This window comes from Pholcus phalangioides, unplaced genomic scaffold (assembly GCF_987345545.1).
Source record: "Pholcus phalangioides strain wild (caught in Gottingen) unplaced genomic scaffold, Ppha-v1.0 ptg000010l_1, whole genome shotgun sequence".
Taxonomy (NCBI): Eukaryota; Metazoa; Arthropoda; class Arachnida; order Araneae; family Pholcidae; genus Pholcus; species Pholcus phalangioides.
In genome coordinates, this window is record NW_028301603.1 from 14,998,932 (window position 1) to 15,024,351 (window position 25,420).

Sequence of the window (25,420 nt, forward strand, 5' to 3'; positions counted from 1 at the left end):
TTTAAAAAAATATTTTTTCCCGTCTTCCAGATAACTTTGAAATAATATGAAATAAATATTTAAAAAAAATAAAAATTATGAGGCATTTTATGGTATGAGTGGCAAACGACAAAGGACTATATTTTTGGCGGTGTTGCACAGTAAGAAAAGGTGAAATGTTCTTCAACCAATCATTTTGGGCATCAAACACGTGCTTTTATTTACATCAGGACCCAAGTTAGAACGAACAGAGTATAGCTTCGAAGTTCGCGTCATCATCCACTCTTGATCCTTCTCTACCATCCCCCCCCCCCTAGTTGCCGAGAAGCCAACTTCAGATCTTCAGATCAATCTTCATTTTGATATGGATTCCGATCCTTCGCTCTACGCGCGATCTCACTTTACAAGATTTTGCCTGAAGCAGTGCCGTCTTACCACATGGGCCCACCCCGGGGGCCTCAAGAGAAAAGGGGCCTCACAAAAATGAAATGTGGTTGGAATTTCCGAGAATTCACCACGTAGGGCCTCAGAAAGATCATTTGGCCCGGGGGGCCCCCCATGATGCTCTTAAGACGGCCTTGGCCTGAAGCGATCATTTTGTACAACTAATTAATCGCGTAAAGTATCAGTAAACATCTGTACGGGGATTTGTTGTTTCTGCGTGGATCTAACCTTGTATTTGAGATATCTGGTCTGAGCTGGATTGATATAAAGCGTACATGCTCAACCTATGGGTTGAGGGTGGAGGGGGGGGGGCAAATGTGGCCCTTGGAGTCATCTGATGTGGCCCTAATTTTGTGAAAAGGAAATAAGTGGCACATTTTTACAGAGTACTCATGTGACCTGTGGTATATTTACAGGAACACTCTGATGTCTGTGTCGGATGCGGGGCGGGGCACGTCCGGTGATAAAACGAAAAGTAAAAGGTATACTTACGGACCACTTGAGTGACCTGCAGCGCAGTCCCAGATCACTTAGGTGGCCCGCAGTACATTTAAAAATCTTAAGTGACCCGCGGTGCAGTTTCACATACTTAAGTGGATCGCGGCACAGTTCTAGATCGCTCGAGTGGTCCGTGGCACGTTTACGGATCGTTTAGGTAACCCGCACACAGTTCCATATCTCACTCCGGTGGCCCGCGACACGTTTTCAAAACCAACGAAGTGGCCCGTACTCTCCAAAAAGGGTGAGTTACCAATGATATAAAGTGTAGTCTAGATTCATTCATCGCGACATTAATCGCATTACAAATTCATCGTGATCTTTTAGGCGCATTCCACACTGGACCGACGCTACAAGCGACCATGGGCGGAAATCCCCCCCGGTAGTGTCAAAAGTGGAGTCGAATGATCTAATGTATATATGTATATATGAATTGACTTCATCATCATCGTGCCACCCCCCACCCGACTTATAAGTCTATTCCGCCTATGCAAGCGATGTAGCCCGCAACTCAGCACGGGCTTGGTTCAAAACCTGAATTTCAAGTTTCTTGATCTTTACGTAGGAAATTTTGATTCCTGATTCAATTCAGGTGATCAGACCCATGCCATAACATTACCGCGGGTACCTCAAGTACCCAAAGCAGACCCTTCTCGGACGCCACTTGCAGCGGAGCTTTGTAAATGGATATAATAAGGCAGTGTGGCTTCGACTTTCTTACAACTGCGGACCGGTGGGAAAGCAGTTGAATAATTTTGCGGACCGTCGGAAACCGGAGAAATGATTTGCGGACCTGTTGACGGACTAATGCAAATGAAAAAAAATTACGGTTATTTATTAAATCTACGTAGTGGCCACAGGAATTGGGCGTAATGTTTAAGTCGTAAATGGTACTGACCGAACGGGTGCGACCCTAAAATTACGGATCATAAGGTTACTCTACAGCAGTGATTCCCAACGTGGCCGTTAACGCCCCCTGGGGGGGGCGGTAGAAGCTACGGGTATAACATAGGATTGTATGGGTTAGATGGCGTTTGGGGGGGGGCGATGGGACGAAAAAGGTTGGGAAACTATGCTCTATAGCAAGGGTGTTCGACCTTAAGGAGAGTGCGGGCCACTTCACTGAAGGAAACGTGTCATAAGCCGCTTAATTAATTGATCTGGAATAGCGCCGCTTGAGCCGTAGTCCACTCAACTGATCTGTAAATACATATGCCGCGGACCACTTTAGTGACCTGTAATTGTTTCGCGGAACACTTAAAAATCCTGAGATTGTGTGCCGCGAGTCTCTTGAGATTTGTAACTGCACGTGAGTCACTTAAGTGCTCCGGAACTGTGCCGCAGTTCACTCAAATGATCTGCAAATATGCCGCCCGCCACTCAAGTGATCTAGAACTGCGCTGCTTCATTCATTTTTACAAAACTAGGTTTAAGATCGCGGGGCACATTCAGCCCGCGGGTCGTGAGTCTAGCACGTAAGCTCTATAGTTACACCTTCTGTTTTATCTGCAGACCGCCGGAACCGTCACCAGAGTCCCGAATATGAAATGGTCTCCCGATCTGATTGCCAACCTGAACGTGATTGGACTTGGTAAATACGGACCCGTCTTCAGAGTCGTGCATCGTGAGAGTAGGCAGGTTGCCACCCTCAAAGTCAGGAAAAGGAGCAAATTCGAGGTGACACATTCTTTCGTTATTATTATTATTATTATAATTACCGCATAATTGTAAAGAAAATATGACGAAGACTCAATAGGCTTTTTCATTGAGCAAAATACGGGAGAATATGAGGGATTTAATATCTTACTCTAAAATAGGGGAAAATCAAAAGTTGGATTTCTGATCCAGAATTTCTACTAAATCCCTTTTGCTCTTGTTTGAATTTCTTTCCCTTTTTCTGCATTCCCCCTCCCCGTGTTCCTTTTTTTTTCCTGAACTTTCATTCCCGGCCCTTTCAAGAATTTATTTGCTCGCCCCCTTTTCAGATAATTCTAGCCCCCCCCCTACTTTTCTTTTCTTTTTTATATCTGCCCCCTCCTGTCTCCTTTCCGGATCCTATAATTGCTTTTATAAAAAAATCCCTTTTTTTTTTCGCTGGATATATATATATATTTTGCCCGACTTTTTATTTGTTTTTATTCTTGCCCCCCCCCCGCATTTATTCTGGATTCTGAATTGCTTGTGTGTAGTCTTTCTTAAATTTCCAGCCCCCATAAGTTTTCTTAAGCCCCGTTCACATGTGCAATAAAACATCCCGGGAATTTCCCGGTAACGGGGATTTTCGCTGCAAACCATTCACATGACGTTTAGTTTATGCCGGTAACCCCACCTCTTCTTTCCGGAAGTCGTCACTGGTTACGTGAGTTTAACGGAAGTGGGGCTGATTCAAGATGGCTGACGAAGGAGCTTACAGTAGTTTTCGCGGCGCAAAGGATTATGGGAGAGAAGGTCGGTGTCGACCACCAATCCACCCCAAGAAAGATGGGCTTTTTTTGTGTGTTAGAACTTCTCTCCCACCTTTTTTCCCCCTCGAGGGGAAAAAAATTGTCATGCCGGTAATTATCACCAAATCGACCCCCAATCTTGCACATGTGAACGGGGCTTAAATGTCTACACCACACCTCCCTGCCTTTTTCTTCATCCTCCTTTCCATGCATTTTTTTTAAAATGAACTTCTTTCCCACCTTTGACTTTTCTTTGCTTGATTCCCACCTTTATTCTCTGCTTTCCCCGTTTTTATCTGAATTTCTTCTCCTTTTTCTTATCTAAGTTTCTCTCTTTCTCTTTATCTCAATTTTTTTTCCTTCTTTTAACCTGAGTTTCTCGCCTTCTCTTCATCTCAATTTTGACCTCTTTTTTTTAAAGGAATTTCTCACCCTTTTTTATCTGAATTTCTTCTCCTTTTATCTAAGTTTCTCTCCTTTCTCTTTATCTCAATTCCCCCCTCTTTTTGAACGAATTTCTCACCCTTTTTTGTCTGAATTTCTTCTCCTTTTTCTTATCTAAGTTTCTCTCTTTCTCTTTATCTCAATTTTTTTTTCTTCTTTTAACCTGAGTTTCTCGCCTTCTCTTCATCTCAATTTTGCTCCCCTCTTTTTAAACGAATTTCTCACCCTTTTGTCTGAATTTCCTCCCCTCCTCCTGATTCTTTTTTGATCTGAGTGTTTCTCTCCTCTTTATTTTGTCCCCTCTCTTTTTAAGCGAATTTCTAATCCTTCTTTTTATCTTTGTTCCTCTACTTATCTCAATTTCACTTATTCCTCTTTTTCTGAATTTCTTCCCTCTTCTTTTTATCTGGATTGTTCTCCCTTCCCTTCCCTTTATATAAATTTTCCCCCTCCCTTTACCTGAGTTTTCTGGTCTTTATCTCAATTTCACTCCTTTGTATTTATCTCAATTTCACTCCTTTGTATTTATCTCAATTTCACTCCTTTCTATTTATCTCAATTTCACTCCTTTATGTTTATCTCAATTTCACTCCTTTATGTTTATCTCAATTTCACTCCTTTTTATTTATCTCAATTTCACTCCTTTCTATTTATCTCAATTTCACTCCTTTATGTTTATCTCAATTTCACTCCTTTATGTTTATCTCAATTTCACTCCTTTATGTTTATCTCAATTTCACTCCTTTCTATTTATCTCAATTTCACTCCTTTCTATTTATCTCAATTTCACTCCTTTCTATTTATCTCAATTTCACTCCTTTATGTTTATCTCAATTTCACTCCTTTATGTTTATCTCAATTTCACTCCTTTTTATTTATCTCAATTTCACTCCTTTCTATTTATCTCAATTTCACTCCTTTCTATTTATCTCAATTTCACTCCTTTCTATTTATCTCAATTTCACTCCTTTCTATTTATCTCAATTTCACTCCTTTCTATTTATCTCAATTTCACTCCTTTCTATTTATCTGAATTTCTCCCCCTTCTTATATTATCTGAGTTCCTAAAAACTCTAACTCTCCCCCTTAAGACACTTTCCTGAAATTCTGTCCCCTCCCCGCCAGCCTGCTTTTTTTGGTCCCCTGGCGGCCCTGCTATTACGTTCGAAGCAAGTGGCTGTAGGAATTATCATCTTATCGCGGAACCTTACTTGTCCTGATTGCCTTGTATTTTTTTTAATTAAAACGAACAAACAGCAAATTACAATATACAAATATATAATACAATATACAAATATATAATACAATATACAAATATATAATACAATATACAAATACAAACATATGTTACAAATACAAATACAAATACAAATACAACCCCCTTAAGACGCAAAACTTACACGACACAAAACACACACACACATATAATACATACACTATGTAGCCCCAAGGGACTATGAAGTCCTTTATTTGATATTAAGGTGCTGCCATCTATATCTCTTTCATACTAGAAATAAAAAACTACAATCGAATGATTGTTTCTTTTTTTTTATGAGAATTTTTTCCCAATTCAAGTTTTTGCATTTCTGTTGCTCGTTTTATTATCAAGCAAAAAGAATAAAATAAGGTTATTATTCATTAATGCCTTATTCAATAATAAACAAAATCTTAATTTTAGTTTTTACCTCAGCAGAAAATAATGCAGGAGCCGGAGATGTGGGCTTTGGTGGCGGCCCATCCATATATAGTTAGTCTGTTTGGAAAATTCAGTAACCAGGTCAGGTAAGCCATATCTCGTTCCGCTCTTACCCCGAGCTGTAAGAAAAAAAACCATTAGGGCCAGATTTCTGGATGGGCAAGTGGGAAATTCGCCCAGGGCTCCATAACTTTTGGGATGCCCAACATTTTAAAATTTTATCACTGACTAACCCTACTTGCAGGAGGCCCTCAAATTCAGTTTTGCCTAAGGTCCTTTCGTGTCGAAGTCAGGCCCTGCTTCACTTAACGGGACAATGAAAGTAAAGACCTTTCAGATGCAAGACCACCCTTTTAATCACATAATGACCTCCACCCAGGGCCGTAGCCATAACTAGGCTTTTTGTCGCCCAGGGCAAGCATGATTTTGCGATTCCCACAACTTTAAAAAATTCGATAATTTTATAAAGGTGTTATTTGTTACCGCCTAAAACTGTCAACCCCTAAATGTTTCCACCTGAGGCTTCCCCCCGCTTCCCCTCTTGGTTTGGCCCTGCCTCCACCCACCCTCAATCGGGCAAAGAGATATATTCTGAAGCCGCCATTAGGCGCATTACTGTCTTAACAGACTACCCCCTTATTTGAGAACATGAATTTACCCTGGAGCCCCTCGTCTTCGTAAAATGGCTCTGCTCAGGGGTTGTATGCCATCCTTTTGGGGACCGACAGGCCTTCAGCCCAGAAGACCGGAATGATTCTTATTTTTTTGTTTTTCACACTATAAGTTCATTACAGTGGGGCCCACCAAAGATAGGAGAGCCCTGCGGCAGCATGTGGGGGCCATGAGTGCAGCTCTACCCTCGTTGTGTGGCTTCGCTTCATCTGTGAAAATATTCGTCACACGAATTTTTGCATCGGAACCCAGGGCCGGACTTCTGGCTGAGAAAACTAGGCGGCTGCCTATAGGCTCCTAACCTTGATGGAGTCCCTTGCATTGAGGACCAACCTGATTATAAAATAAAATTACGTTTCACTTTGTTGAATTACCAGAAAAAGAGCCCCGATTCTGTTAACTGTCCGATGGCCCGGGCATGGGCGGAGATAGACTTGGAAGTCTGGGGGGGGGGCAAGTTCATTATTGCTGGGGGGGGGGGGCAAGATGATGATGATGTCAATTCGTATATACATATATACACTAGATCAGTCGACTCCACCTTTGACGTTGGGGGGGGCCCCCCCCCCGTATCTCCACCCATGGCCCCAGGTAACCAAGTCCGGCTCTAACAATGCCCCGTGTCCGGTTCGGACTGGCCCTGCTATAATCTTATATGCTTTAAACATTAAAACATGACATTTGGCAACTCAGTTCTGTATTCATAATCACGGGATCACCCACAAGGATCGTTGGGGGGGGGGGGGCCCACTGATAACTATTTTACTAATTAATCCATATCTAAACAGGCAATGTTGTATATCCGAGTACGTAGAAGGTGGAACTTTGAGGAATGCCATATGCTCCGGCGACACCTTCCCAATGTATGTGACGACGCTCTTCACAGCTCAGCTGTGCTTGGCTGTAGCTTATATTCACAGCAAAGGTATGTATACAGTACAACAATGTTTCTCAACCTGGGGTCATATGAGCCTCTTGCCAGGGCCTAGTTTCCGTATCGTCAATAGGGACATTTTCCACAGGCCCCCAAAATTTAAACAACCTATATATTCAATGACTAACCCAATGTCTTTGACCCTACTAGATGCAGCCGCCCCCCCCCCCCACTTGCAGGACGATGTGTAAGTTCGTTTCATGGTCCCGTTTTTAGGGGACAGACAAATTTTCCCATATTATTCTTCTCTTGGGAGGTATCGTTCCCCTCGCCGCCTTCTGGATCCGCGCCTCAGCGAAATGGAGCGCAGGCAGGCATCTTCAGCTAGAATCTCGATCGTTGATGGAACATGGACTATCCGAAAGATGAGTGGCCTCGCTGGAGGCATCTTCAGCTGCGAATGAAGCCGAGGTAGACATTTTCAGCTTCGAATGGAACGAAGGCAGAAATTTTCATCTGTGCGAGAAATCCTGGCCTAGGGGCTCTCCAAAGATCTCATCCTATCGGCCTGGTTCTAGGATGTGGAGGCCATGGGCTCAAACCCAATACAGTATTTCGATCGGTATTGTGGAGATGTTGGCATTTAATTAGGGGAGGTGTGACGACTTGCGCCCATGGGCTGAATACAAGCTTAAGCTTATGGGGAGTGGGGGGGACTGGTTCTAGGATGTGAGAGCCATGTGCGAACAACGTGCAGGTCCAAAACCATGATGTAGTTTTTGTCACACTTCCGTGACATTCAGAGGACACCTTTACATCATACTCCATCCATGGAGTCAAGCTGTAGCCGATACGAGCGGCCGCAAAAATCAACGAATTTAGATGAAATTCGAGATATAGGTGCTTCAGAGTATGAGCTCGAAGATGTGTGTATGGGGGGGGGGGGAAAGGATCCCTAGTTAACGGGTTTCCAATTGGTGTTCCGCAGAAGCCTGGGATTCCATGGCATTTTGTTTTTGTGTGGGGAGGGGGGGGGGGTTCCGCATGATCACATGCCACGGAACTCAAAAATCACGGATTCCAGGAAAGAGAACTTTCAAAGAAGAAAACTTTCTTGTTACTGATATTTCGCAAAACTGTTCTTTGTTTTGAATTTTAACGTGGTAGTGTGTGTCATTAAAAAAAAAAGATCCAGACCACTCAGGGGAGTACAGACCTAGAGAGTGTGTACCAATATCCGAGATCTGAGTGACCAAAACAGCGTGCTAGTAAGTGAGTGACCAAAAGAATGAGACGGTGAGCGAAGGACAAAAACAGCGACCTAGAGAATAAAATAAAATTTATATTTTATCATAATTTTATTGTTTTTTTATAGCTCTTATTTGGTTTCTGTGGTTTTGATATAGTTTAGATTTATATACGACAGCTATTTTTTTTATGGGGCATTTTTTATTTTTCCAGCCACCTGGGTTGGGCATTTTGTCTGTTGTGGCCTTTGTATTTGTATTTATAGTATGTTCTAAAAGGCGTGTTTTGGCTGATAAAAGTTTGTGGTTCTGTCTATATATAATCCACCGATCACGAGAAGAACACTGGCTACGTCACGTCGGACGATTCTATTATTTACTTTTAGGTAAAGCAACTGCCATCGAGAATAGCCAACGCCATCTATAGCTAGATGTGCTTTAGAAGGTGTTGGAATAGCACATTAGCAACGGCGCTTTCCCGTTTGGCGCTATTTTGGCCTCCTAGAAATTTCACTAAAAGCGCCACGGCAGTGCTCTCAATAACATCGTCATCGCAGTGTTTTTGTTGCCTAAACACCGGCTGTTCGACAGTGTCGTCTTAAGGCATTGTCGCATTAGATTCACAAAAATAAGATTGAAATTTTCCAGAATTTACGTGGTAGGGCCTCAGAAAAATCACTTGGCCCGGGAAAGCCCGTGATGCTCTTAAGACGGCCCGGCTGCTCGAGCACTTACGGCACATTATTTTAATACAAAAAATATATTTTTTATTCCGCAGAAGGGATCGAAAACTCCAGCCTTTTTTTAATAATCAGTTCCATGCATCAAGCTGAAGCCGAACACTGCTCGTATAAAACATTTTCGACCATGGCCCCCAGAAGGATGGGCTACTACACCGCACACCAACTCCGGTCATATATCGCCATACGGTAATTTCCAACCAGTGGAGTTGGGTGGGAAATGAAGGCTCCATCCATCGGTGGTCGCCCTAGGCTCGGTAGGTAAAGAACTTGCTTCAAATGCTCTATTCCCGGATTCGAACCCATGGACCTTGATGGTAACCTTCGTAATGGCAGACGAGTTGAAGACGAAGGAAGGGCTGACAAAATCCAGCCTATAGGAGAATTCTTATAATTTTCTTTTTTTTTCTACACTGTAAATTCAGAATGGACGGCCGGTGAGAGATCCCAGCCAGGATCCCTGCTGCAGCATGTGAGGACCATTCTTCCGATGCCCTTAAGCATGGCCCCATATCTTGCAGTCGGGCTCTCAGATTGGAATCTTCGACGGATCACTCTAAAATGAATTTATAGTTGTAAAAAATGATTAGAATCATCCAGGGCCGGATCCCTGTCAGCCCTGCCCTTGGGGGACATGCCCTTAATGTGGCTATAGACGTAACTGCAAACTTGACAAGCAGGCATGCTCAATCTTTTTATTTGTCACTACTACATTTGTCACCTATTTGAAAAGCCCATATGAGTAGCTTCTGTGGAGATAGTAAAAAAGACGATGATATGGCTATAAGAGAAGGTAAACAGAAGACTAATTGCTAGCAGGTGGCATTCTCTTGCTGCGGTATAGAAATTAAACCGAAGAAAACGCCATATAATTTACAGTAGTAATAAATTATTATTATTATATTAATAATACTCTTCTTTTGTATTAAATTATTAATTTAAAGTAATTTAACAATTAATTTATTTTGTTATTTTAGGAATTTAATTATTAATTTGAACTAATTTTACTCCCTTCATTACTAAATGATCGCTACTCCCTTCGAATTTTTTTCTGTACCAAATATTTTAGTTCAAAATATTAAATTTAATAAAAATTCAAATTTTTTAAAATTAAAAAATTTAATTTACTTCTAAAATTTAAAACAACAATTTCCGAGTACATCTTTTAACAAACGCCAACTCAAAAAGCGCAGCTCACTCAAGCTTGAAGACTGACGGAGTTGACTGAAGCGTGAAGAATACCCTCGTAACAGAGATTTACGCCAAGACAGCCTTTACTGGCAACCCGGGAAAATTTTTATCCTTTCCCCGCGCCGAAATGGACCCTCTCCAGAGGGGGGGGGGTCGCGTAACTCTTCTCGTGATCTGAGGACTATATCGTCTCTGATTAAGAGGAGGTGGTGACGAAACCGTCTTTCATTTTTTGCCTGTGGACTATGTTGTTGTTGAGACGGCAGTATAGGGACACGATTTTTTTGGGATAAATATTCAAAAATTTATTTAAGTTCCCTAGGGTTATTCATTATCATCAAGGGTTCCGCTGAACAGCCTTATAACCAAACACTACATACGCACTCAGACTGTTAGGTGCACACACAGTTACACTTCGGCACAACTCACTAGGTAGCAAATCGCCCATAGGTGGTGATAGACCTGAGGTGTTCGCTCGGTTTGAAAGAAAAAAAGCCTCATAACCATCAAGGGTTCCGCTGAACAACCTCACAACCATCAAGGGTTCCGCTGAACAACCTCACAACCATCAAGGGTTCCGCTGAACAGCCTCACAGCCATCAAGGATTCCGCTGAACAACCTCGTCACCGTCAAGGGTTCCGTTGAATAGCGTTGTAACCATCAAGGGTTTCGCGAGAAACTCTACGTTGGAAACCCCTGCCCTAGCTTCTGTGGCTACGGTCAAAACTAAAAAAAAAAAAATTTGAACAATTCGAATGGCAACACCCACTTGCATTGAAAAATGGCCAGTGTATCAAAAAAAAAAAAAAAAAAAAAGTTAGAACGGGGTACCTGTAGCACCATAAATGCAGGCGCAGGACGCAGAAGGAGGAAAAAAAAAGATCTCGCCAAGGTGTTGGTGCGCTAGACGCTCGGTCGGGAAATTTCTTCAAATCTGCGAAAGCCCTGATTATGGTGCTACAGGTACCGTTCCAACGCCATTTACGTTTCTTTTTTTTTTTTGTATACGCTGATTTTGCATTGCATAAAAGTGGGTGTTGCCATTCGACATTTTTTTTTTGTTGTTGCGGCCGTAACCACAAGAGAGCTATAGTCCGTTTCAGGTTAACTTTGCAGTGAAGAGGAAGCTACGAGGGAACCGCATCACTCGTTGCTATGACAACGAAAGCCTCTTAACCTATGTATCGATGCGCGGCCTTGGTAAGGTATGGCCGATTCTCGCCAATCTCGCAGAAAAAAATATTTTTTACGTGTAACGTAATGCTTGTAGAAAAAATTGCAAAAAAATCATTGTCGATACTTTCAGAAATTAAAGTGCGGTTTCTGAAATCATTTTTTTAATTCAAAAGTATCTTAGTAACTCCTATTAACCCGGTTTTGAATTTGGGAATAGCCCCAAATAATAACAAAAATGATACGGAAAAATTTAGAATTCTTTTACTCACTTTTCTTGCCGAAATTTCCGTCGCTCACCCACCCGCATCACGAACGCATATACGTCGGTGCCACTTGTTATCACTACAGTTCTAGTCATTTTTTACGGATTCCCATTCTATGGAATCCTCACTTGAAGTTGTAGAACTATCGGATTCTCTATTACTTTATTACTTATTAATTGTTGTTGTTGCTCCAATCTGTGTTCCATATCAGGCCATCTACAATCCAAAATTCCTCTTCTTTTTCAATTATTGCCAAAAAGATACGACTGTCATAGAAGAAAAAAAATACACTGCAAGCATAAACCATTGTGGGTCTCTCTCTCTTGGTTATTTATATTTATTTGGAGAGACACTGAAGGGGCATCTGGAAGAACAGCTTCTGCTGTGGGGGAGATGGCGTTAGTGTGGGTGAAAAAGAGACATTACTTATGTCAACACATTCCGCTATCGGCTATTGGAATTCAGAAACCACCCTTATCCTACGAACACGGCAAGAAATAGATATATAAAAAAAAAAGGGGGGGGGGTGCCTGGAACCGTAACCTACACCCATAAAGAGAGCCTCTCACAACGGTATCGGCGCTGTCGTGAAAGAGGGACACTTCCTGTAATCTGCGAGTGAATATCTGAATTCGTTGGAGGTTATTTTCGGGAGAAAAAAAAACTAATTGAATATTCGTCTGGGTGTGTAGGCCTATAACCACATGCAAAACTGAATGAAAAATTGTATGGGAAAAAATTCAACAAAATGACGATATAATATATATAATAAATGACGATAGTAATATTGGCGGGGAAAATTTCTTGGAAATCGCACCAAAAGGTTCTTGAGCTCGCCATGGATTTTTGATAATGGTAACCAATATTTTTCTAATTTAAAAATTTTAAACGAATATACATTGGTTCAAAACGGTATCTTTTCAGTATATTTTTCAAAATCATAAAAAAATTTGAAATATTCTATATAAATGATCATCATAAATTTCCGATGTATGGGAACTATATTTAGCGGCGAAGGAATACACTCTCTACCTTTCTCTCCACTGCAAAGTTAACCTGAAACAAACTATAGTCTGTTTCAGGTTAACTTTGCAGTGAAGAGAAAGGTAGAGAGTGTATTCTTTCGCCGCAAAATATAGTTCTCATATATATCGGAGGTTTAAGATGAACACTTATACAGAATATTTCAATTTTTTCTATGATTTTGAAAAAAATACTGAAAAAAACATCGTTTTGAACCGATGTTCACTTGTTTAAAATTGTTAAATTATAAAAAATATTGGTTACCATTATCAAAAATCCATAGCAACGGCAACGACATTCTGGCGCGATATCCTAGAAATTTTCCCCGCCAATATCACTGTCGTGTTTTTTCCGTTAGACAATTGTATACTGTATATGTATATATTTTTTCGTTATTTGGTTGAATTTTCCATAACGATTCAATTTTTCATTCAGTTTTTCATGCAGTTATAGGCTTACATAAAAACGAATATTCAATGTTTTATTTTCTCCCCAAAATAGGCCTCAGTGAGTTCAGATATTCACTCACAGATTACAAGAAGTGTTTCTCTTCCACGAGATTGCCGATACTATTGTGAGAGGCCGTCTATGGGTGCAGAAGTTTTTTGTTTTAGATCCTCTTTTTTTTTAATTATTTATTTTTTGCCATGTTTATGGGATAGTTTTAGTTTCCGATCACGGAGAGTATTGACAGAGTCGCGACTTCCACTCACACGAACGGACGCCATCTTCCACCCACCTGTTCCTCCCGATGCGCCCCTTGCCTTTATAGTGTCTCTTCAGATAAAATAAATGAGAGGGGGGGGGGGGTCCACAGTGGTTTGGGCTTTCATCTTTTATGTGACAGTTGTGTCTTTATTTTCACCAGAGATAGTCACGCTAAAGTTCTCTGCTCTTTCATTCCTGAATACTATATTTTTGCTTTTTGAATACTCGCTGTAAACAAAACTCGATAAGAATCATCCGTAATAACCATGAGCAGCACATCAACCGTAACAAAAGACTAAAACTGTCGTGAAAACAAGTGGCATCGACGTATACCATTCGGGGAAGGGGGGTAAGGTCGAACAACGGAAATTTCGGCAAGAAAAGTGAGTAGAAAAATTCTAAACTTTTCCGTATCATTATCATTATTTGGTGCTATTCCTGAATTTACACGTGAAAACAGAGTTAATCTGCTTCTTCTTAATTTTATTTAACATTCATTTTTTCCATATAAATTGAAGAAAAAATTAAAACTCCCCAAGTTTTTGAGAGCCATGGTTAATATACAGTATTTTAAAATTATACGTTGCTTTCATAATATTGTTTGGATTTTTTTTTTGTAAATAAATTTCAGTTGAAGGAAGGGAAATATTGCAGAAAAATATGACTGTTTTTTGAAATTTTTAGTGTTACTTACGGCACATTAATGAAGAGTAAGTGACACGCTGATAGAAGATGATTATTTTTTATAAATTTTAAAACACTTTCTAATCAAAAAACAAAACAAATGATTTCAAAAACCTCACTTTAATTTCTGAAAGTATCGGCAGTGGTTTTCTTTTAATTCTATAATTATTACTAATTTAACTGTGCAATTACGTTACACGTAAAAAATATTTTTCTCAGTGAGATTGGCGAGAATCGGCCATACCTTACCGAGGCCGCGCATCGATACATTGGTTAAGAGGCTTTCGTTCCCATAGCAACGAGTGATGCGGTTCCCTCGTAGCTTCCCCTTCACTGCAAAGTTAACCTGAAACGGACTATATAGGGTTTCGTTTTATTCATTCATTTATTTTCCTCTATCCTCGATCGCATACTCTGAAATAACTTTATTTCGAATTTCATCCAAATTTGTTGATTTTTGCGACCGCTAGGGGCGTGTATATCGGCAAATTTATTTTATGTCCACCCTGTATGTAATTTCAGTGAAGAACGCGCTCCCACTAATGAGAATGGAAGCCCTATTCCTTAGGATAATAATAGCCTTTTCTTTATACATTATAAAAGGCTATCGAATGGGAATCCATTCCTATGAAAAATCAAAGATGGATGAATCGTTTAAATTTAATAACACTATTAATTATTTATATTTGATTATTTATTTTATTATATATAAAGTCAAATCCCGTTATAACGAACGCCAAAAGACCGGAGAAATCGCTTCGTTAAAACGAAATTTCGTTATAGAGGAATTCCAGGTCACCTAGCATTGTTCCTATGTAAACTTATTTGGGGGATTAGAAAAGTGTTCGTTAAGACAAGATTTTCACTATAACGGTATTCGTTAAAACGGGATCCGACTGTATATATATATATATTTTTTTTTTTGGCCTAGGCATCATCCACAGAGATATCAGCTCAATGAATATCGTGATTGATCCAAGGGGTTGCCTGAAACTGACAGATTTCAGCTCTGCCATAGTAAGAACATTACTTATCAATTAGGTTACCGTGTAATGCGTATTTTACGGGACATTCCCGTATTTTTCCGTAATTTTGGCCACCCCGACTCTTTTTTATGTTATAACCGTGTTCTGTGTTTTTTTTTCTTTTCAACGAAGTTCAATTTTGAATTTTTTATTAAAAAATGCAAAGTGCCTGGAAATAATAAGCGACTTAGTTTGTCTTTTGGCGATTCTTTTGGTGACGATTGGCAGTGCATCGTATTTTACCCGTATTCCAAACACTTTCCGTATTTTTCTCCTGAGGAAATACGATCAGCCTACTATATATAATTCACATTTTCTTTACTAAATTAATTACGTGTTAAGATGGTCATTGGCCAAACCCTGGCACGGACTGGATGCCTCTTGTTCACGGAGGGAAAACAAAAGGGGGCGGCTTTCCATGATTATGAGATCCGACACTCTGATTTATGATTTTTTTTTTGGGAGTATGTAAATTGATAGGCTGGGTAAGAATATGGTGACAATATGACCCGTACTTTCCCGTAATTTAGATTATCCCGACCTATTCATACAAACTGTCCCGTTTTTCCCGTATTTTCAACAAAGCCAACTTGAAATTTGACACACGCACGCACGCACAAATTCATTGTTAATTTTCAATTCCGACGATGACGAGATTTTTTTCGATTATTTAAGCAATAATTGGTAACTTTGCTTATATACCTTTGGCGGCAGTTTTGGCAAACGCCAATTTTCCCATATTTCGCACCCCAATTTTATGTAGTTTTAATGTTATATGATCAGCCCAGGAAGACGCACCACTTCGCTAAGGGAGAGGAAGGGAAGCGGCATATATATTGCCGAGACTAACGTAAGCATTCTGCAGATCCATCAGAAAACCGAATCTTAACACCAATCCTCTGATTTGTCCATAAGAGCCATAGCCAGAAATTTCTTTTGGAGGGGGGGGGGGGACAAAGTGTTAGAAGTCAGAGCCACAGACTTAACGTTGAGCAGCCGCCACTCATCTCTGCCTTGGGCTTTGTTCTTTAGTTGGTTATAGCTTTAGTTGGTTACATTCTACGTCATTTAAGCCCCGTTCACATGTGCAAGATTGGGGGTCGCTTTCGTCATAATTACAGGCACGGTAACTTTTTTCCCCTCGTAGGGTAAAAAAGTGAGAGAGAAGCTCATCAAAAAAAGCCCATCTTTCTTGGGGTGGATTGGTGGTCGACACCGATCTTCTCTCCCATAATCTTTTGCGCCGCGAAAACTACTGTAAACTCCTTCGTCAGCCATCTTGAATCAACCACTTCCGTTCAATCCACGTTACCAGTGGCGACTTCCAGAAAGAAGAGGGGGGATTACCGGCATAAACAAAACGTCATGTAAATGGTTTGTAGTGAAAATCCCCGTTACCGGGAACTTCCCGGGATGTCTTATTGCACATGTGAACGGGGCTTTAGTACCGTTGAGATCCAGGTGATCCTGGGCCTTACCCTGGGCCTTTTCCCTTCTATCCTGTCTTCCGTCGCATCTCGAAGCAATCCGCCGTGACGGAAAACACGTCTCAACCAGAAGGCACAACTAGAAACAAAAATTTACTCCTTCGTCCGAGGCAAATATATCTGTTACTGCCAAAAATCTCATTTTTGTGATAGGGCCTCTTCTCCTCTTAGGCCCACATGCGTTAAGACAGCACTGTGTCCCCCCCACAAACAGTGACGATTACAGCTTTGTAGTGAATGGCTCAAATCCCCTCTCACCACCCACTCCTTGCGTACTCCAGTTGTAACTAACCATACAGGAGAAACAGAAAAAAAATCTTCGGATCAAGATGACTGATAAAAAAACGTGATTCTTATAAGCGGCGGCTACTGTAATGCAAGACAATATCCATTTCAGATGAAGAAAACATGCAAAGGGATCTACGGAGCCTGGCAGTACAACGCGCCCGAAGTCTTCTCTGGAAAAAATTATGGTAAAATATACATTTCTCTTACGTGCATCGTTGCATTTCACCAACTTCTATTACAGTCAGACCATAATTACGTTTCTTATCACATTTTAATTAAATTCTGTCGGCAGTCACCCCGTATTTTTGTTAGAAGTACTCCGATGTACCGGAAAAAATTCAGTTACGTTTTCTCACCAGGTGTCCCGTATTTATTGATGAATAACTCGGTGTCCCCTAAAAATAATGTAGTTAAATTCTTAGTTACACGATTGGAAATTCATTTTATTTTTTTCAACAGACGAAATGGTTGACTGGTATTCGGTTGGAGTGTGCCTTTACGAGATGCAGTATGGAATCACGCCGCTAGAGGTCTACTGTGGGTATAAGAAAATCGATTTCTGGAAATTGGATTTCAAGGGCCGTATAGTTGGTGAGTCATAATCTTCTCCTCTCTTCCAAGACAAATACAGGATAATGTCTCTCACACAAGTCCGTGAAATGAGTAAAAGACGGAAGAAAATGCAGGACGTCACTGATTTATTTAGGACAGCTATTTGCATCTATTCACAAGAAGAGATTTGATTTTAAACGCTAAAACAGAGAACCCATGGCAGATAGCTTCTCCAGCGTACACAGGAGCCGCTGTGGTGGTCGAGTGGTTATAGTGGTAGGGCCTCCAAAAAATGGCTCGGGGATCCATGATGTTCTTAAGTCAGCCACCTCGTTGGGCAATTTGCCTGTTGTGGCGTTGTATTTGTATATCTCTCAACTGTTTCGCTTTGGCGGGCGTTTTTTTTTATAGAGGCAAAGAAAAGTCTAGAAGTTTTTCCGTCATTCTCGCCAGAGAAAGAGATCCCATAATTCTTTCCTTTTCTTTCTACAAATTTCTCTCTGCGCCATAACGTCGCCAAATAATCAGATCTGTCGCCAAACCTGCCAAGTTTGCCGCCAGTTAGGCGAGATTACAGAGAAATGCGTTAAATTTCAATTTTACTCAAGATTATGGATATATTTACACTATTTACAAGCGAAAAAATGACATAACAGATGATAAATAAGGACCATTTACATGATTTTCGTAATAATAGCATTTCGAAATCTCCTCAATTTTTATAGAAAAAAAATTACATAGTCAATTTTTTACAGTTTCCCTGACGATGAAGGTATACGTTGTTCACACGTTGGAGGTCGATTTTATGCAAGCGCTGAAGCAGTTTCTGGAGTTGGTAAGGTTTTTTTATTCTATCTCCTCCCCGAAATAGTTTCGATTGGGGGCATAACTAGAGTGACCATATGACTGAGGCCGCAACTCGAACCAAAGATTTACTCTGTCGTCCGGGGCTAATGTCCGGAAAATTCACCGCCAGCAATTCATCGCTGGGACAATTCACCGATAACCGTTCGACATGAGTGAATGAACGAGCGAGGAAGTGAACGAATGAATGAATGAGCGAGTGAATGAGGTCGCTTACTCTATCTCTAGGCCGTTTACTTACTCACTAGGTCACTCATTCTGTCGCTCGCGCACTCACTAGATCACTCGGTCCACCACCGAGTCGCTCCCTATGGCATTTGCTCACTCGCTTACTTACTAAGTCACCCACTCACTTACTAGGTCACTTACTCTACTGTAGGTTACTCACTCTTTCACTCACAACTAACTACTGTATCATATACTGGCTCACTCAGTCGGTCATTCCCCGCTCACTTACTGCCTCACTGGCTCGTGTCGAACTGTTGTCGGTGAATTTTCCGTAAATCCCCGGGGCCGGCATCAATTTTTTGAGCACTTCCAGCCCGTTACTTTAAACGCGTTTTGAAGGGCGTTGAGAGTAAGCCACCATTCCTGGTCCAGCGCCTGGACACCAGATCCCCCCCCCCTCCTGCTCTGGTTGCGACCCTGCATATGACCCACATTTTACAGGACATACCATATTTTCACGTGACCGTCGCTACTCTTTTTTTGAATGCCAACGAAGAGCTTACGTCCTCCTTTTTATTTTTGTTCTCTATTGAAAAGAAAGGATGAAAATAATTTTCATAATTTTATGAATTATATTTTATGACCGTGTGTGTGAGAATACAAATATTAATCTACATAAAATTGTCATGTTTAACGTTTTCTTTTATATATTTTTTCTTATTATTTTTATATTTGTCCTGTAAGTGTTAATGTGGCCTTTATCTCATCAGCCGCCTGTCAAAAGGCGTTTAAAAACTACCCTGTACCAGTTTTGCGTGAAAAACTGAAAAAAAAAAAACACACACACGCACGCACGCGCGCCAAATGATTTTTCTGGGGCCCTACCTGGAAAATTCCCGAAAAATTCAACTAACTCTAGTTTTTCTGAAGCCCCTCTTCTTTTGAGGCCCCTGGGGGTCCATGCGTTAAGACGGCACTGACACACACACTGTGTAACAAAAAATAAAAAAAAATCTAAAAATTTTAAACGGTCCCTTCCCTGTCCGTATACACTACGATTCCCAGTAGCACTCGATTTCCCCACCGCTTAGTAATTTTTCATTTATTTCAATCCTAATTGGCAATTTTGCTTGATTTTGGCATTTCTTTTGGCGACACCTGACCATTTCTTTTATTTTTGATCCCGAACTCCTGTGGCTTCGGAGGCGGGGGAGGGGTACTGTGCGGTGCTCAAAATTTGTAGAACGGGTTCGAGCAATCGCAGATTTGATTCAGAAATACAAACTTTCCTACATGAAACCCAAAACGAGTACCCGGCAGGTTCCAAACACTTCGGACTGCCCCTGCCGAAAATCTATAATTTTCCTCGATGAAATATGGTGGGGCATAACATTCGAAATATTCACTGGTGACATTGACACTATCTGCTAATTACTCGCATGTTTATTTTAGTACGTCAATTTTCCAAAATAGGACCCACGGAAGAGGCTCGGAAGAGATCAACACGAACTGCAGAGCCATCTTTTCTTCCAGCAGATTGATTGGAAAGAGCTGGTGAGTTCCGCATTCAGTTATTGATTTTTGGAGCTCCCGATTTTTCAGGAGCTCCGCATATACGGGATTGAAGGGTGCACACTACGAAGGAGGGATTTTCTTTTATTTCATCCAAAACTTTTAATTGGTTGCACAAACAGAAATCCTTTCTTTCCCGAAGCTATGGCATTTGTGCAGATTTTTTACTTTCATTGAAAATGTTAGCGTCCTCTATATTGACTTCTCTGAAGATAGCTTGGAAACTTCTAGCCCCATAAATCTTAACTGACAATACACATGTATTTGCCGTAATTTTCAAATGTTTTACTTATAAATGGAGCACAACTCAGGTCTATCGCCATAGGCAATTTTCTACTTAGTGAAATGTGCCGGAAGTGTAATTGTGTGTACCTAACAGTCTGAGCGCGTATCTAGTGTTGTGTATGATTTTTCAGTGCTGCCATCTATGTCTCAGAAGTGAAGTAAGTGATGTGTCGTGACTGAATATTTGTACTGTTTGTAGGTCTGTTGCTCTCTGTGGCGAGACTTTTTAACGGGGAGATCAGCTCGCATTTGCGCCTCGAAGTTGGGAACCACATTCATGTTGAAAACCAACTTCAGCCGACCACCACTGTGGGGCTCGAACCCGGGTCCTCGCGATGCGAGTCCGTCACTATGACCACTCGACCACCACAGCGGCTCCTACTTTTGAACTGGGTAACCATGCAATAACACTGATTTCAACTCTTTTCGTTTACATTTTTTTTGAGTATGAAAATTAAAATTTAGGTCCCCTTATGGCCTTTTAATATTCAACAGCATCAATTCATATAGGTTACGTTTTTTTTGTTTTTAATTAATAATGGCTCGTAGATTACATTGAAATAATTCCGCAGCAATTGAGATAATTGGACAGGCAGATAGATTATTTCAAAACTTCGGTGAGGGGGGGGGGGGATATCTAAATATCTAGCACCCATCAACGAAAAAAAAAATCTATTTCATTTCTACATTTATTTGATTTATATTTTGCTCTTTCAATCTTTCATGAGCTGCCGATGAAATCGCCATGTTGGCTGCCTTGGATACGGTTTGTATGTCCCTCAAGGAAAGACGGAAATATCACGTGATCCAAAAGCCTCATTAGAAAGTTTTTCCCTTGTCTTTCCTGAGGCCGAGAAAAAAAAACCCACCAAAGTTTTTAAGTGAAATATTTGCTGAGATATTCGAATTCGAAATTTGGAGAAACTTGGGGAAACAACAACATAAAAAAAGGAAAGGAGCGTTAGTTTTGCTGTTCTTCCATAAATTTTCGACGAATTTTGGATTCAAATATCTCAGCAGATGTGAAAAAATTGAATTTGTTTTGTTTCCTTCACGAAAGAGACAGAGCAACAAGGTTCTAATTGGAAGTTAGAGGACAAGGAGGGGGGGGGGACCGTATAAAAATTTAGATTTTTGCATTTTGTGACACACTGTATTATCACTTTTCAAACTGATACAGGGTAATTTTTGACAGGTGGCATCACTCGACGAGCATTCCACAGAAACAAACTTCACGCTACGTTCCCAACGCACACACGCATATTCCGACATGCACCCATCTGTTACAGGTTCCGTAGAGCAATATGGACGAGGTGCATGTGCAGTTTATAGTAAATTCAGTCAAAGTTGAGCTGTCTCATCCTTTTCATCCTGCGGTCAAAATTGAGCAGTTTCAGCCTTTACCGATTCGTTCCCTCGTCAAAATTGTATCTTTTCATCCTTTCTCGATCCCTTCTGGGCTCATACTTGTGTGCGGGCCATGATCTGGTTAGGAGAAGGAGGTCAAATCGTGCCGTTCCACCCTTTCCCGATTCATCTCATGGTCAAAAACAGGCCATTTTATAAGAAATTTAAACTGATGGGGCACGCACTAGAAAAAAAGGGCACTCGAAGCGGAGTAAGCTCCAGTGTGTTCCGTACAAATGACATAGCAGGCAAAAATTTCAAATTTTAATAAAAGTATTAACTAATGAAATTATTAATTAATAAAAGTATTAAGTAATGAAATTATTAATTATGAAACTCATTAATTAATTATAACTCTCTCTCTCTCTGTGTTAATGCATAACATATGCAAAACAGAAAGGGCGTAGGTGTACAAACTTGAAAAAGAAACATAGCAAGAAATCCATCAGACGTTTACAGAGCGAGCTGCAATTAAACATTATGCACAATGGGGGATAATGACACATTGTGTTGGCATTGATTAAAAACAATATAAAAAAAACATATGCGAGAGAGGTAGGAAATTATTGCATGTACAAAAAGATGCAAGGTGAAATTGCATAGCACAACGCAGAACAGGAGTGTGTAAAACATTTGCAGAAATAGGTACATGTGAAGGGGTACGCAAAAAAATGCACTAAATAGGCAAAAGCACGAGTGTGTGGAGCACATGATCGGAGAGGGATGCGTGGTGCTGGCATTGACAATATAAAAAAACATATGCGAGGTAGAAAATTATCACAAGTACAAAAGGGAACAAGATGACATTGCTTCCTTCGTATATGCAGAAAAATTATAATGTTATTTAAAAAAGGGGATTCATCTCTTCATCGAAAACAATTAGAAACCGGACTTAAACAACTAGAATTATTTTTAATCATTGTTTGTATGACCACACGTCTTGTATGACACGAATGCCTCAGGAAAACAAGAAAAGAGCTTTGGCCCCACCAGTGGTCATTTTTTATTTTCTCTGGTGGGGCAAATAGAAAGGCTAGTGGGGCGAATTCCCCACCAGTTAAAAAAAGGCTTGTTCAAAATTGTGCTCTATATTCATCCCGAGCTCAAAATAGTATCGTCCCATCCTTCCCGATTCATTCATCCCGGGGTCAAAATTGTTTCGTTTCACTCATCTTTCCCGATTCATTCTCTTGTAAAAATTATGCCGTTTCATCCTTTCCCGATTCATCCTGTGGTCAAAATTGTACCGTTTCGGTCTTTACCGATTCATACTCTAGTAAAAATTGTGGCGTTCCGTTCTTTCCCGATACATCCTGTGTTCATAATTATGCCGTTTAATCCTTTCCCAATTCGTTCTCTAGTCAAAATTATGCCGTTTCATCCTTTCCCGATTCATCCCGTGCTCAAAACTGTGCCTAATTTCCGTTCTTTTTCAACTCATTCTGTGGTCAAAATTGTGTCGTTCTATCTTTTCCCTATTCATGCCGTGGTCATTCTCAGTTGTTAAAAATGTCCCGTTTTAGTCCTCTTCTTTCTCTCTTTTATTCATTGTATTTTACCCCCATCGAGCTAAAGAAGGTCTTCGGAACTTTAAATTTAGATGTTTCTGTGGCAGGGTATAGTCTAATAGCAATTCAAGAGCGACGTACTCTTGGTGCTTCAAATGGCACCAAGATTGCTTGTTCAAAATACTCGATTCCAACAGAACTGGTATTTCCAACCTGCGGATGAAAACAGCACTATTCCTGCTAGAGGATGCATCGGAACATCAGCTCAGATCAGAGGACTTAACCATATTCACTATTTAAAGAAGATTGAAAGAAAGGTCCAAGTGTTTATTTCAGTCGGAAAATAATCGATTAAGTAATTTAATTATGTCGATTTGAATTCTGTCTTTCCAGGATAACGGGAATCTGGAGAAATGCGTCGTTTCCAAAGACTACTATTATGCCGATCTCGTTGAATTCTGTTCGAAATTTGTTATTTCTGAGTACGAGAAGTGAAAAAAATATTCGTAATGTATGTACTCTCATCGTCATCTTGTTGATATATTTGGCATTTAGTTCCTTTAGTTTATGTTTCTAATAAATTTCCTTCTTCTTCTGACAAGAATATTCTCTTTTGAATGGAAAAAAAATTACACTAAACCTCTATGTTGTACGAATTTAGAAAAAGGAAAGGGTGTCAAGGTGTCATCTTCAAAAAATTATGAAAAAAAAAAAAAAATTAAGTGTCATCTATGTATGTATTCTATCTAATCTCTCTGTATTCATCTCACCCAAGAAACACATGAAAACAAAAATTAGCGGTGGAGTGCAAATATTAAAGCCGCCAAAAATGATTAAAAAGAGGCCGAGGAGAGCCGAAGGAAGACTGTCGACCCAATCACTTGTCATGATAGCCTTCAGTGCTTGTTTGAGCTGACGATGTTGGCGTTCGACGAGCCCGTTTGCTTTGGGGTTGTAAGCAGTCGTATGGATGTGATTTATTCCGAACAAACTGTTGAATTTGTGGAATAGGTGCGATTCGAATTGCGAACCCTGGTCCGTCGTGATGGTCTTCGGAATTCCCTATCGTGAAAACCAGTTGGAGTATAATGCTCGGGCACAAGTCTGTGCGGTCGTATCTCGGATTGGGATTGCTTCGATCCATCTTGAGAATCGGCAGATAACGGTTAGAAGATATTCGTAACCTTGGGAATTCGGGAGTCTGCCCACAATGTCGATGTTCAGATGAGCGAATTTCTCCGACGGCACAGGAAAAACTAGGAGAGGCGATTGGGTGTGTTTGTGCACTTTGGTTCGTTGGCAGGCGATACAAGCACGGGCGAAGTTAGTGACGTCTCGTTTTATGTTTGGCCAGACGAAACGTTCGGTGAGGAGTTTCACAGATGCTTTGACCCCTGGATAGCATAGAGAATGAAATTTTTCAAACACTTGTTTGCGAAATGCTAGGGGAACAAATATTCGCGGGACGTTTTGCGAATGATCAGTATAGAGGTTGGTTCAGTCTGTATCCGGGAAGAAACGTTCGTTGAATTTTTAGTGAATTTTGATTGTTTGTCGAACTAGAGTCGAGAAGTTTGGCAAGTTCTGGATCGGTCTGTTGGGCGTTGGCCAGAAGAGCGTAGTCGATTTCGTCGAGATGGAGTTCGTCAGCTTCTAACCGAGACAGAGCGTCTGCTGGAGTGTTGAGAATGCCAGGCAGATATCGGATGTCGGTAGTGTACTCGCTGATGTAACACAACTGTCGTTGGACGATCGGAGACGCAGACTCGAGCTTCTGGTGGAATGCATGGGAAATTGGTTTATGGTCTGTCACGATGGTAAGGTGACGACCTTGTAATTGATGGCGAAAATATTTCACTGCGAGGTAAATAGACAGTAGTTCGCGTTCGTAAGTACTCTTAGATTTCTGAGTAGAATTGAACGAGGTACTGAAGAAAGCTAAGGGTTTCAAGCGATCGAGTAAGTCGACGGGATCCTTATTTGAGGCGGTTGTGTTTGGGAGCTGCCAAGATGAGCCTTGCCGATTGGCTACGAGCGTGGGCAGCGTGTGTAGAGCAGTCTGTCGAGAATCCGGAGGACGCGTTGGTGTGGTTGTCATGAGCCGAAGGAACATCTGAAGAAAGTTCGCAGAGAGCGGCCCCAGCATGCGTACCACTGGCATCGGTAAGCAGAAAAAGTCG

The 25,420-nt window shown here is 40.8% G+C and overlaps 1 protein-coding gene across 1 annotated transcript; it reads left to right on the plus strand.

Moving 5' to 3' along the window:
* Positions 1 to 17,348: 17,348 nt before the first annotated feature.
* Positions 17,349 to 24,897, plus strand: LOC149080979 (RAC family serine/threonine-protein kinase homolog). Its single transcript, XM_089238274.1, has 5 exons — positions 17,349 to 17,475; positions 18,192 to 18,271; positions 19,942 to 20,022; positions 23,634 to 23,731; positions 24,804 to 24,897. The coding sequence occupies exons 1-5, from the start codon at positions 17,349 to 17,351 to the stop codon at positions 24,895 to 24,897; spliced, it is 480 nt and encodes a 159-aa protein (XP_089094400.1).
* The last annotated feature ends 523 nt before the right edge of the window (positions 24,898 to 25,420 follow it).

Excerpts from the sequence above, each read along its gene's own strand:
- LOC149080979 (XM_089238274.1), top strand. The coding sequence starts at position 17,349 with ATGGTTGACTGGTATTCGGTTGGAGTGTGCCTTTACGAGATGCAGTAT. Across the intron at positions 18,272-19,941 it reads TGAAGCAGTTTCTGGAGTTG|GACCCACGGAAGAGGCTCGG; the intron begins GTAAGGTTTTTT and ends TTTCCAAAATAG. Across the intron at positions 20,023-23,633 it reads AGATTGATTGGAAAGAGCTG|GATAACGGGAATCTGGAGAA; the intron begins GTGAGTTCCGCA and ends CTGTCTTTCCAG.